General features: G+C 35.2%; 1 protein-coding gene across 1 annotated transcript; it reads right to left on the reverse strand.

Moving 5' to 3' along the window:
* Positions 1-292: 292 nt before the first annotated feature.
* Positions 293-3473, reverse strand: LOC113729072 (WUSCHEL-related homeobox 9-like). The gene is made up of 4 exons (XM_027253401.2): positions 2631-3473; positions 1658-2434; positions 732-982; positions 293-531 (listed from the first exon to the last, which is right to left on the reverse strand). The coding sequence occupies exons 1-4, from the start codon at positions 2764-2766 to the stop codon at positions 508-510; spliced, it is 1188 nt and encodes a 395-aa protein (XP_027109202.1). The 5' UTR covers positions 2767-3473; the 3' UTR covers positions 293-507.
* Positions 3474-14874: the final 11401 nt, after the last annotated feature.

The following is a 14874-nucleotide window of genomic DNA, read 5'->3' on the forward strand; positions in this document are numbered from 1 at the left end:
GTACACACTTTTGGCAATGGACCATAGCGTCCTTTGTTTATCAAAATGTGGCAACATTTCCTTAATTTCAAGCACAGGCGAGATTTTGTTCTAGCTTGCAAGTTAGAACTTAGAAGCACCTTGCTTTGCTTATGCAAAAAGCAACACGAATTCTGGCATAATTTACTGGCATAATTTATGAAGATGATGATATCACAGACGTTGGAAGACTACAAAAACCACAAGAATTGCACACGCTTGCTAATTGCATCTATCTATCTAGTTTGCACAAATGGCAATAACGAGTCAGAAGAACAAGAAATTTTTTTTTTAAACAAGCTAACAAAATACTTATGTAAATCAGTCTAGAGATCGTTATAACACATAATGAAACTTTCCATGACACAAAAGTCCAACAAACTCAAAGCTAAAGACTAGAGAGCCCTAGCTAGCTACGGAAGAGTCAGAGAGCGAGATATAGAGATGCAACAAAAACAAGGCAAGTGACGAATGGCTGATCCCCTCTCTTCAACATCCACGAGTCGGATAAATCTGCAATGCAATATTCCCACCAAAATAAAAAAAAAATCCCGAAAGGGTAAGTTATCATAGGGAACAAGAACATTATAGCAACATGAGTACAAAAATATTGTACTAACAGATGAGAGTTGTAGGATTAAAGCATTCAAATCAAATCAATAAAAATTACGCAAGCTTCTAAAATGAAAGCATACTACTCGTAAATTAAGTACCAAATCAATAGTGGTGTCATGAGATGAGGAAGTTGACGTGCGAATCAAGTAGTAGAATGCACCATGCTGAAGAGGCTGGAGAGTGACACCCCATTCATTGGTCAAAACAGGTTGACCAGAGGAGTGTACCAGCACTGCATCATCTCCAAATGCTTCTCTCACGTTAAAGAATGCACTCGTCACCTCAAACGCCACATCGTTGATAAAAACGGTTGATTTTGTAGGATCAGCTGAGCCCGTTTCACCAACACCTGCACCGTCACCCATTGAATAATCAGCACCTCTCTTTTTACCACCCCCCCCCCCCCCAAAAAAAATACCAAAAAAGAAAAAGGCAAAATGAAGAAACACTTATAATTTAGTATTTTTCATGCTCATCATTCACGCAGGGATATGAAGAGCCAATGCAGTAGTCAACAATCCATGCAGACGTTCTTAGAGACAAAGATCATAAAAGTCGGGCAAGAGACAAATCTATCCTTGTCTGTTTTTCTTACCATGACGAGTATGTCCACATGCTGCATATAACAAATGAATGATAAATAGGAAAAAGTAGATCGAACAGTATCCATCAATCACTTCCATGAAAATGCCCCACTTGTGCATACTGCTTCTGCATTAGCATGATAAGGGACAAACATTTATTCTCATTCTTGTTCCAGAATTCATCTTCTAAATTTGTACAGATCAATGATATGATTCCCATGTTCAAAATAAAAAACTAGAACTAGTTATGAATTATATGGGACATACGAAAATCTGTGAAAACAAGTGAGTAGACCAGATGGTTCATTAATTTCTAGGTGGTAGCCTATGCCATTAATGGTTAAGCTAAGAAAATACTGCTTGATTTAGGTGAGGGAAATAATGCTCAATTAAAGGAGAAAATTTGAAAGAAAAAAAAAAGATGATCAAGACTTAAATACCATGAACGTGATCAATGCTTGACACGGCAGCTACACTTGTGGGAGAAAAAATACTTTGACTAGTAGTAATTGGAGGTGTAGTTAAAGCAGTGTAGTTTAACTGTTGCTGCAGCTTAATCTTCTCATCCTGAACCTTTTTGGTGGGCACATGGTTCATCAGCAGCAAATCACTGAGCAAGAGACTAGAAGAGTTTTGGATCGTATTATCAGCCAGATGAGAAAGACTCGGTGCATCAGAGAAACAAAACCCTTGACTAAAAGCAGCAGGAGGTGTTGACTCTGCAGCAGAGGGTGGCTGTTGCACTGGGAAAAAGAAGGGTACAGGCAAGAATTCAGCACTGTGGGATTGGAAAAAGTGCTGGTTAACTGAAGCAGTTGCAGAACTTGATGTATCCAAAAGGTTCTTGGGACCGAGTGAGAGAGTTTTGTCTGCTGAATTTTGAGAAGACCTTTCAGAAGAGGATGAAGATGATGAGAGAGAAGTAGTTTTGGTTGCGGGAGGAGTAGATGTAATGTGAGGGATTTGTGGAGGTTGTGACTTGGTGGTGCTTTGGAAATGGCGCTGCTTGTGCTTGCTTCTTGATTTTCTGTTCTGAAACCAATAAAAGACATTGGCATCTCCAACTTGTCCATATTCTTGCAATTGAGCTCTGATTTTCCTTATCTCATCCCTTGGAGGGTTCACCATTCCCGAGTTGAAGATAGCTTCCAGTATCCGTATTTGCTCCGGCCTTGGATTCCATCTCGGTTTTGGCTCAGGACTCCTCTCTTCAGACCCTATCATAGTCGAAAATAAATCAGGATAAATTGTTAGCCGTTTTCTCATGTTAAGCTCAAGAATTAGAAACAGACAAGTCAGAAAAGAACAACTGTAAGTTAAAAAGCTACATAACAATCAGTTTTAGACATCTCAAGTCAGAAAAATTGGAAACCAGTGAATGGAAGTGGCTCAATGATTGAATGGAATTACTACCTGATGATGCACAGGAGGGGGCTCTTTGGCAACCGTTAGAGATGAGAGAAGAATTGATCTCGTGCTGCCATTGGTGCTGAGAGTTGCAAGGCTTGGACTTAAACATGCTAGGCCAGTGTCTATTTGATGAAGCCATGATGATAGCTGGGAACAACTGTCAATTGTTATGTGGGATTCCTCCTCACACTTGAATGGACAAACCTTATACTGGTATACTATCTAGGAATTCAAACAGAAGAAGAGAAAAAAGGACAAGTCTTCCTTTTTGTTGGCTTTGTGTCTGAAGAGAAGAATGAAACGGCTAGGCAAACATAACGTCTCTTCTTATAGCCATCCTCACCTACTCCTCCCTTTCAGTTTCATCATGGATGGATTGTCAATTAATAAAAACAGTCCTTCCTCCCAACCATGTCCCTAATAAAATATGCTATCATGTAGTAGAAAGAAATATAAAAAAGACAAAACCCACAACAGGAATCGCCTGTGGAAATGATTAACAAGAATAGAAAGCGAATTAAATATAAAGTGATCAAGAGGATGGAGTGTAGTACAAAAGACCCATACTTCTGAGTTCTGAGGAGTCCTTACTAGTGGAATTTTTGCATTAAAACCGAAATACTTGTTCACTACTCAAAAGTACAAGGCCAATGCCCCCGGAAGAGAAGCAAAGAGAACATTGAAGAAGCACATGCTTGGGCTTATATTGGAATCTTCTTCATCAGAGACGGAGTAGACAGACAGAGAGGAGATCTAAATGCAAAATATTGGAGATGGGGTGTGGTGTACTGCTGTTGTGGGGTTCTGCTTCTGATCACTTTGTCTGTTTGTAATATAAGTGTTGCATTTTTATGATGAATCTGCAAGATTTTCCAGTTTTCTATGGAGGGATTGATTCTTTTTCTTTATTTTTTGTTTCTTTTCTTAGGGAGGGTATTAATGGAGAGGGTTGAGAGGGTTTAGAGATGAGTACTCTAGTGTGTGTGTGTGTGTGGGATTAATATTCTATTGTAATGGAACAGGCTGTTGCAGGAATAAATAAGGGGTGTGCGATGTGGAGCGGCACTGGCCTTGGGGTTTCTGAAAGTCAAGAAAGGTTTGTGTTGAAAAATTTGATTGTCTCAACTTTCAAGCAATGGTGAAAAGATTAATTGCCAGTTTGTAGTGTTTTTGGGCACAGTAAGAAGAGTTTTGGATTGACTCGAAGGTTCATTAAAAAAAAATTAGCAAGTAACCAGAAAGAGAAATTAAGGACTCGCTAATGAGGATTTTTATCTTTTGTTAGTAAATTATTAGTGAGGACTTTTAATTAGTTAGTGACACTATACTTCTCTTATATTCTTTTGGTAGCCCTGAAGTTTCTGATTTCCTTTCTTTTGTCGTCATCAGGAAACATTTTATTACTCTTAATTTGAAGTTGTACAAGGATGCAACTAACTAAAGGCATAATTTACTAGCAAAATAGGCCCTCATATAATGAGCAAAACTAGTTAGCTTGCAATCATCTTGTCAGGCTGCTATATGGTTATAGCTGAACAATTGGGTGAAATTCGAATTGATGTTTCAAGATCTTTGCAGATTTTCGTTCTGCGTTCTGTTTCAAATTAGTTTTGTGTTCTATTTGATAAAATTATTTTTTTGGACACTGGACCAGACTTTGGCCTCACTAGTCTCCTTTAGTTGACCACCAATATCAGAAAATGATGAATTCTATGATGTGGGGTGGTGAAATAAGGGAAGTGGTACTGAAATTGGTCCATGGTCTCACCACATTGACACTTTGACATATGATGGTTTGTCATTGGCTCACTCAGAACTCACAAGTCACAAGAATTGGTTATGTTATCACCATCAACTTGGTTGGTGCAGCAGCTACACAGTTCGTACTTTTTTTTTCCTGTAACGATGATATTTGTATAATCTAATCTATAATATTTTATAAAAAAAAAAAGAAAATTTAAAGAGATTGTATAAGGCGCTAACAAACTTATGAATCCGATTAAATCAAAAGAATGCTCTGACACCTCATTTAAAATTTTTTCAACGCAAATAAGATTCAAACTTTCATTTACAATCCAAACAAAGACTTGATTCCTTTTTGTGGCCAATGGCTCAGTGGTTGCTACACAATCCGTACTTGCATAGTGGTCTGCTTGACAACGGGTAACATGGTGTCAGGAAATGGTTCTAACACCAACAGTGGCCATTTACATTTTGTGCCACATATTGTAATTTTGCTGTTACATGTGCACTTACAATATTTTCCCTTAGCATGCAAGACAAGGGTCTTTGTTTTTTCGAAAGTGAGCTCTTTCGCACTGTAAATTTGGACAGGTAATGACAGAATAGTAAATAAAGGACCATTTGAAAGGTACGCAAGGAGGGATAAAAAAAAGAAAAAAGAAAAAAAAAGTACAGAAGGGAGTGAGGGACAAGTGACATTATTACCGCAGCGGATCTTCTGTCCCACCACTCTGTGCCACTCTCTGTTCCACTTTTTATTATATTGCTATTTCTCCTAAATAAAGATCCGTTGCGTCTATTACTCCCTCCGTCCCGTTTTATTAGTCTTGTTTTCCTTTTTCGTCTGTCCCAAATTGTAGTCCACTTTCCCATTAAGAAATGTAGTAATCTTTCAAATTGTCTAAAATACCCTTATTAAATATCTTGTTATTAATACATTGTTATTAAATACTAACCCACTACATTGAATACATTGAGCTTTTCCAATACATAGATAAATGAAAAGTCTATCTTAGCATAAGGGTATTTTAGGAAATTATTAATCTAAATTTATGTTTCCAACCAAATTAATTACACTTTCTTAATCTGTGTGAAAAAAAAAAACCAAGACTAACAAAACGGGACGGAGGGAGTATGATTTATGACTGATTGACAAGCAAGGTGGTTTAATTGCTCAAAATAGTTGATTATGCTCTATGAGTTATTTTTGTGCAAGATGGCTGCATTCATTTACGCTAATAAAGCTCATCGACAAGCAACCGGTCCTCCTTTTTTTTTGGTCAAACGGTCCTCTTTGGATTGATATTTTTTTGGATTTTTTTTTTTGTAAAAAAAATGTATAGTAACTATCTGATGTATATAAAATAAAAAAATGATTGAAAAATATACTCACAAAAAATATAATTTTTTTAATAGAAAATTCCAATCCAAACACCAAGTTAGTTGATCGGGAGTAAAAAATATTGTCGAATAAATACTAATTAAAATCATGCAACTTTGACAAATGTTTTTCTATTCCGTGCATTAATTTGTTAGAACCTATCACATATACGTCACTATGACACTTCTATGGTTGCACATATAGCCCCTCAGTCATCCTAAGTTATAAAGATAATTAACTTGATTAGCATGTGGAAATGTAGCATTTAAAATATTTCTGATTGGCAAGGAAAAACTAGAAACTGGTATAGGCTACATTGTAATTGCACTTATTGCAAGCTACTCCTACAAATTATTGATCTTGTACCAAGTAAACTATAGTAACAAATGCAAAATTCGTTTTTCAAAGTAAAACTAATCAAGTCCAAACATATGGATCGAGTATGGAGTTTGGACCCTTTTTGTTTCTTTTGCTTACATCTTTAAATCATTTTCACTCCAATTGAAGCAGCATCGATATCCCAAATAACCAGACCTGAAAACCAGCCATCTAAACGCGGATTATTCAGGTCTTGGCTTGAAATTAATTTCATAACTATGGCTTTGACTGAAGGAAATTAAAGTAGTGGACTCTTCTTCTTGATGACAAATTTAGTCAGAAACAAAGAAAAAAAAAAGTTGGAAGGACGTTTGTTTACTTTAATGTTGTTTTGGTTTTGAGACCTAACCGAAATCGAAGTCCAATGAAACATTTATCTCTCTCTCTCTCCCTCTCCCTATATCTTGTGTTTATGTGTGTGTGTAGATCGTACTCAACTTCCCATGCAAAGAGAAGAGTGAGAGACAGAGGGCGAGAGTTAATAAGGAGAGCGAGTAATGGTTTGGTCTACGTGGTGTCGGTGCGATTCCGACATGCAAAGCTCAAACTCGCAACTCTCATGCGGGGGTGCAAACGAGCCGAGTTCGAGTCGAGTTTTGGCTAATCGAGCCGAGCTCGAGTTAATTTTGTGAAGCTCGAACTCGAGCTCGAGCTCGACGAGTTCAAAATATCAAGCTCGAGCTCGAGCTCGACTCAAATTCGAGTCGAGCTCGAGCTTAAAAAATAAAAAAATAATTATAATTATTTTATTTTTAAAAAATAAAAAATAATTATTTATTTTTAAAAATGAATAAAACAATAATTTTTTTAACAAATAATAAAATATTAGGAATATATATGTAATTTTACTATTAAAATAAAAAATAAAAAATAAAAAAAAATATATAATTGAACTCGCGAGCTAACGAGTTTAATGTTTTTGAGTTCGAGCTCGAGCTCGAGACCGACTTAATTAGCTCGAACTCGAGTCGAGCTCATATTCGAGCCGCTCGCCATCGGCTCGCGAGCGGCTCGATTCGCGAAACACCCCTACGCACCTGCTATTTCCTCAATCCCCCTTTTGCCGATCGCGATCGGCTCGATTCGCGAAACACCCCTACGCACCTGCTATTTCCTCAATCCCCCTTTTGCCGATCGCGATCGGCTCGATTCGCGAAACACTCCTACGCACCTGCTATTTCCTCAATCCCCCCATTTGCCCGACTCTTCTCACTTCTCATTGCAAAACATTTTCTTTTTTTTTATATTTGTGTGTGTGTGTGGTTTTACCTTCTGTCTCTGCCACTGTTGTTAATAGCTTCCTCATATGTCAATTGCATGCACACAAACAGGGGGACTCCCAGTTTAATTTAGATTAAACAGGTTGGGGGGTAAGTTTCAACTCATTAATCATTATCGCAATATTTATATCAGCCCAAATCATGTTTGATTTTGAGGGTTTTCAAGGTTTGATTTGACATTTTCATGTTGGCCATGACGAGTAACTTGAATTTCGATAAGACAATGCAACACCATGTCAAGGAGGAAAAGATTCATCATACCTTTGTACACTTTATGTCCAAACGCGTACATTCTCATCTGTCAGTTTATATGCTCATGCAAATATGCCCAACAATTCATCTGTTTGATTAAATGGTTATTTAAGAAAATAATATTATTATAACAGTTTTTGTGATGTAATACATATGAAAATAAAAATATTCTTGAAAAAAAAATATATATCCAAAACTTGTATTTATGATGTAAGAAATTTTTTTTTCTCATACATGCATAAGAAGTTATGGAGTATGTTTGTTAAAAAACAACAAATCCTAGTCAGTCAAGTTTTTTTAGTGGACGCATGTCAACTTTTTCACCATACCATCCTCGATCTTTTGGCGTGATAACAGTTCTTGCCCCTTTTTTCAGTTATTAATTTCAAGAAGTGGTAAATAAAAATGTTGAATTTTCAGTTCTCAATTAAAAAAATTTGGTATATTCAGTAACTAAAATGTACTTTCAGATAGCTAGTGGGAAAAGAAAAGTGGGTTTTCACTTTCCCTGGTTTCCTTGGCCACAGAGTCTTCTGCTACAACACATTTGTAATTACTGAAGCATGAGAAAATTATTGAGATGAAAAGTGGCTTCTTTGGGGTTAGTATTTGCACTTTGTGTCTCATCTAATTCAGATATAGACAGTGAAGTTACACAGAGAAGGTGCAAAAAACGCACTATCTCATCAGAAGTCTCTCAGAACTGAGGAGGCTCACGGCCAATACTTGATATGGTAGTGGTTAGTACTTTTTTCTTTGTAGCAGCAGATTACTAGATTTTGTGTTTGAAGACGTCATTCACTCCTCTCTCACTAGTCTTTCAGTCTTCTTCTTCTGCCAAACGTGTGCACGTTTTCTTCGTTCATCATCCGATCATCGTAGTGGGGAATGGCCGGTGAAAGCGATCTTCTGCTGCAAACCGTAGTAGCCGTACGTGGTGAATTTATTGACCCTTCAATTCTTCAGCCATACCCAAGTATTTATGTCACCTTTTTCCTCTTCACATTATCCTTTCTTTTTCTGTATCCACCGATTTGTCTGGACCAAATATGTCACATCTATGTACTAACTGGTTACTATTTATACATGACATTTAATTTTGGAAGTGACTTAAAAGTTGGTGCAAAAAAGTGCTAATTAAAGTTAGTACTAATAACTTTGTCTTGGTACGTACTTTGTTGAGATGCAGAGAGTTTATATAATCCTCATTAGCCCTTTCTCTTTAACTTAATTGAGGAAAATTTTTTGTTAGTTCTGTTCGAGAGTTCGACGTTTTGTCAAATTAATTTGAGACATGTATTATTTTTTTTTGTTCATCAGACACCACCCCACCCCCCCACCCCCCCAATAAAAAAGAGTATGCCCACTATGATAACTCTAAAATTATCATTCACCCTCTAAATTGTAAGACATTAGCAGCATAAATTAAGCCCTTTTATGATTGAAAAAGATAAGTACCGAATCCGCCGCTTATTATGTGCGTTTAAGGCACATAATAAAAGAACCATTCGAACAAAATTTTATCATCTAAATTGTTTCAATTTTATTAGTTTTTCTCGCATGTTCACCCCCTAAATTGTCTATAGCTCTCTTTACCTTTTACATTGCACACTCTAGCTTTTCTCAAATTTCTTTCATTCTTTACATTTCCCCAAAGAGCAATAAAATATTTACCTCTGCTCTATTGAAAATTTAAGGATTACCAAGAGAAATAGGGAGATCATGAAATAACTTGAACTTTATCAATTTCATTCGTTATTCATCTGCACTTACAGAAGTGGCTGTCACTCTCTTTGAAATTGTGGTCTTGGCTCTCAGTAAATATGAACGTGTGTATTAAAAGTATGTACGTAGTTATACAACTTTGAGGCTGCTAATTGAAGTTTTGATTTTCTCTCCATTACTTTTAATAACTCAAGAACAAAAGCAGCTTGTAGGAGTAGTGGTAATTTCGCAATCAATTTGCGAGCGGCGGAAGCGGTAAGCTTGCTTTTTTTTCTTTTTTTTTTTTCAGCAACGATACATTTGTATAACCTACTCTATCCTAATCTAGGGGGAGGGGGAGTCTAAAGAGGCTGTTGTAGGGGATAGTGGGTATACAGACCCAACTAAATCAAGGGAATGCTATGGCACAACCCTTAGATTTTTTTCGCTGTTGGTGAGGGTCCCGAGGAGGGACTTAAGTCCCTCTCTGGAAGCGGTAAGCTTGCTTGGCGCGAGTCTTTCTATGTTTAGCAGTAAATTGTAAGTGCTATCAACAACAAACCGGCAATCGGATCGAAGAACAAAAGGATCAAACAATAAACAATTGGTCTGATTTCAGGTCAGACTAACCAAGGCACTTCGCACTTTAAGACTGAAACTTATACTATCACTTTTCACTTTACATTCTAAACTTCAATTTTAGACACTCTGCACCATAAACTCTTAATTTTAGACACTTTGAACTCTATACTCTCATGTTTGCCCCATTTAAATTCAATTAATAATTACATTCACAAAATTAATGAGAGAAAAAATGGTGAAAATTAATGATAATGTACTGTTTTGTTCTAACTATAATCCCTTAGTTTTTTTTAAACCATTTTCAACACATTATCATTAATTTATATGCTCTCAATCACTAATATTGTTAGCAAAATAAACGAGATAAAAGATTGTGTAAAGCAATGATAATGTATTGTTTTATTTTTGCTATGATATTTTGGCACCTTTTGACCATATTCGACATATTATCATTGATTTGTTAGGTCTTCTATACCTTTAATTTTGCTAAAAGTTATCATTCATTTGATGTAAATGTGGATAAATTTGAGAGTTTAGGGTGTAAGGTGTCCAAAATTAAAGTTTAGGGTACAATGTAAGAAAGTGATACGAGTTTGGGGGGTGCAAAAGTGGAATTAGTTCTTTCAAGTCTATTTTTTGGCAAGTTTTTATCAAGAAGAAATTGAGGAGATCTATTCAACCCTCATAAGAAAAAATTATTACCTAAAGTAAATGTGAAGTTCTCTACATTCCATCTAGTTAATGAAATGTTGCTCCCAAATTCAGGGTTTGAATTTTGGATATAGCAGTTGGGGGTAGGAAGGATGTCGGGAGGGGTGAAAAGGTCAAAAAAAAAAAGAATAAATAAAATAATATAGAACAAAATGAAGAAGTATCTATAATTGAAGATGTCCAATAGGATAGTGTTGGGGAACTATCTATAATTATGTTACCACTACTAACTACTAAGTAGCAGTAGTAGTAGTATTTGACCATGCACATGATCACAATGAATGTTCCTTTTTTCTAATACAATTGGAGATCAGATGGGTGGGTATGTGTGTCTTAGCGAGAAATGCGCTAACCGCATTCACTAAATGCAAACGTGCATGCAGTAAATACACTACATGTGTTTGCTTCAATGCACAAATAAAATATTGCACATGCATCTTCAGTGCCTAACTGCAATTTTGTTGAAATAATGAAGACCACGAACTCATTTTTTTTTTTTTTTTTTTTATAAAAAAAACCCTGAAAAAAAGAAAGAAAGAATAAAGAATGATAAAAGTTTTTTCTTTTTTCTTTTTGCCCTAGAATTTCCAAGAGCGACAGGAGAGAATGAGGGATCGGTGACTCAACTGCACTGAAGACAAAACCCAGCAGCAAATTTTTTTATTTATTTTTTAACAATAATCTGCTCTTTTATCATCTGGAAAAAATATATTAATCCTGGGAAATTGGGTAGGAGTTAAAGAAACCACCTAAGCAACTATAAATAGTTTCTCTTTGACAAACTGAAGAAAAGAAATAATTCACTTCTAATTAGATATTTATTCATTCATTCAGAAAATGACAACCGAATGATGGGAATGTCAATATTTGAAGAATTCTCTAAGATTGCTTGACAAAGCTGGGAATGTCAAACATGTCAATAAAAAATGGTTTTGGCCGTTAATTATCGGTAATGAGTTTCTTAGCATATAGTACTATTCCAAGTGATTAAGAATCTTTGTGCATTTAACGTGTCCCGATGAATCCCGGCGGTATTGCCCCCCAACATAATAAAGAACTCAGTAGCTTAATCCTGTTTAAGGAATTGAATTAGACATAAGTCATTAGGTGGTCAGACATATTATTCTGATTCTCAACAAAGACATGATTATGGGTCCCTAGGATAAGTACTTTTGGTTTATTGGAGTCTTTCTAATGTGTGGATACACGATATCAAAAAATAAAAACATATGTTAATAAGGACGAAATCCATTCAATCACTATTTGTGAACTAAACAATTCACCATTAAGAAATGGATTAATCTTTTATATACTTAGAGTGCGTACATTATCGATCTTATAATAACTAATCTCAATTTGAATTTAAAATTAAAATTTTATACGTGAAGTACTCATTCAAACTCAATAATATATGCATTGTAATTAATGTATAAAAGATTAATTAACCCTCGTGAAATACTAATTGTCTTCTTGTTCATTAACTCTCCTTGACTATAAGCTTTTCACCTAAAGAATTCACCTCATTCAGTTTCAAAAAACTTTGCAAATGCTTAATTAATAAATGTGTCTAAAAAGGGATGATTAACAAACTTTTAGGCACAAACTAATACTATTGTAATTCACTGCCAACAACATGTCAACTGTTTTATCAATGCGCACCGTTAGAAAAAAGCCAATGAGAAATGAAGCATAGCTGCTTTTAAGTGCTAATAACAAAGAACAAGAAGTCAAAAATTACAGAGCACTTATCCTGAGGATTATCCTGTTCATGATTAATGAAACATTTGGAAACACAAGGCAAGCTACCTTGTTAGTTCTTCCTCTTCCATAGACCGAATTAAAGGAAGTCAACTTTTTTACTTTGTTTTTGTTAATTCTAATTTAAAAAATATATATATATTCCAAGGTGGTGCCAAAATATAAAATGGTAGTGGTAAAAAATTCCAGTAGAAAAATCGCTTGATGTAATGATCTTTATTCAATCCATATTACTCTGTAAACTGAAAGTATAAACTAATCAAACTTTGGAGCCAAAGCTTAAATTACAACATCTCCATGCTGGAGTGATTTCTAATCCGACCTCAACACTTGTACATAAATCAAGACTCAAGTTGTTGGCATTGGATTATCCATGCAGAAGAATTAAAGATTTTTCTATTAGATCTGTTATGAAGTAATATAGCTGGTGTAGTCTTTTCCTTCTCCGATACAGGACTAGCTAGTTTTAGTCTTTTCCATTTTGTTACACGATTAGCTAGTGCAGTGTATCCCTCCAAACTTAGAGCTAGTTTTGATTGCTAGTATTTTCTAGAGTTTTTGTAATATATATATATATATATATATATATATATATATATATATATATAATTATATTAAACTTTTAGCCATGCTAAAACATGGTTATATATATTTAATTTGGAACAGAACACAACAAATGCCATTGATACGTTAACTTTAGACCTCAACGTTTTAGAAAGAAAATTGTGTACTCTACAGTGCTACAAATGTTTCATCTCAATATAATCATATACATTATGGTAAATTACCATTCATCCCCCTCTGATTTCGCAATTTGCCACATAATTTTCCAATTGTTTAACAACATCAATTTAACCCCTATAGTTTGTATAAAATTGAAAATGAATAGAAGCACCTCCATGGCATTGGTTAAATTTCCAATCATGTCTTTGCTTAAATATTAAACTTTACAAGAACCTAATCACTTTACATAAAATTACAGGGTAATCATACGGTCAAATGTGAAACCAAAAGAGGGTTAAATCTATATTCCATATTTTACCATATTCCATATTCTGGAGCGCATTTGAATCAATTGCCAAAACTAGAGGTGCTCTATGTCCATTTTTCAATTTACATAAAACTATGGAGATATTATGTGAATGTTATTAAATAATAATGGGATTGTATGGTAGGACGTGAAACCACAAGGATGTAAAACAGTGGTTTACCCAAGAAATTAATATGCTCGACCAAAAGACCATCCCAATCTGTTGGAAATTGGAATCGATACCAAGCTCTGACCAATTAGTAGTAGAATTTTTCGAACTCCCTTATTTTGATAAATAATTTTTGTTTTAGTGCACGAAATATATTTAATGCATTTCTTGGTAATTTGAATCTTGAATGGCGGTGGGTTGCACGACTTAAACGTCAAATGTGTTACTGTGATGCGGATTCCATTTCCAACACTGGACATCAGCAACTGGTACCTTGTCTCTATCACAGGCCCAAACGGAAGCACCACGCTATTGGGTTTGGTGGACTTTCAACATTACGGAATACCAAAGCTTGTGCAATCAACCTGCCAATATCTGTCCCCAGATTAGTTGGTAAGAATATTAGTCTCGTTACTGTGATATTTCGCTTGAAATCGTCGGTTCCAGATTTCGTCTCTGTATTGTCTGTCCCATCCTTATTTAACTTCTAAGTGTATTGATTAATGCTTCTTAGAATTTTATTGTGGATAAGTACAGCAATTAATAACTCATAGGATTCTATTGGTGATAAGTCCAGCAGCGCAATACACTTATTATTAATTAAATAAAGACAGGACAGACAAGATAAATGATTTGAAGCGGTGATATTTGTGATTTGACTCTTAATGTCTCTTCTCACCTTTGGAGTTTCTCATAAAATAAAAAATGCCAACAACTAATTTTTTTTTTTGAAAAAAAAAAGATGTCAATCATTACTCATCAGTTGATAAAACAAAAAAAAGTAGGTAATACTGCCTTGAGAGCTCTTAAAAAAAAAAACCTACCTTGAGAGGAAGTTGAAAATAAAAAAGAAGATTGAACCGATAATCTTCGCGGGGGCTTCAGTTTGCCTTTTAAAGGAGGAGTTAGAAGTGGAAAAGAGTGCTGAAACGAGTCAATTAGAGTGAGAAGGGGTCAGAGGAAGGGAGGAAATGGTGTAGTGCAACTATAGCAATTAAGAGTCAAACCATGTTTACGTTTTTTCACCCTTATCTTTTACATTGCAGATTTAATTAAATAAAGAAGGAGGAGTTTGATGATATTGCAACGAGAGCGATTAGAGTCCAACGCCTATATTACGTTCTATTACCAATATAATGTTTGAACAGCTGATTATTTTTCCAAATATATTTGCTTACATCATCATTACAATTTTTAATACATCTTTTTATCTTCTCAATTTCCTTTTTATCTCACATACATCACATCACAAAAAGTGC

Source organism: Coffea arabica, chromosome 2e (assembly GCF_036785885.1).
Source record: "Coffea arabica cultivar ET-39 chromosome 2e, Coffea Arabica ET-39 HiFi, whole genome shotgun sequence".
Taxonomy (NCBI): Eukaryota; Viridiplantae; Streptophyta; class Magnoliopsida; order Gentianales; family Rubiaceae; genus Coffea; species Coffea arabica.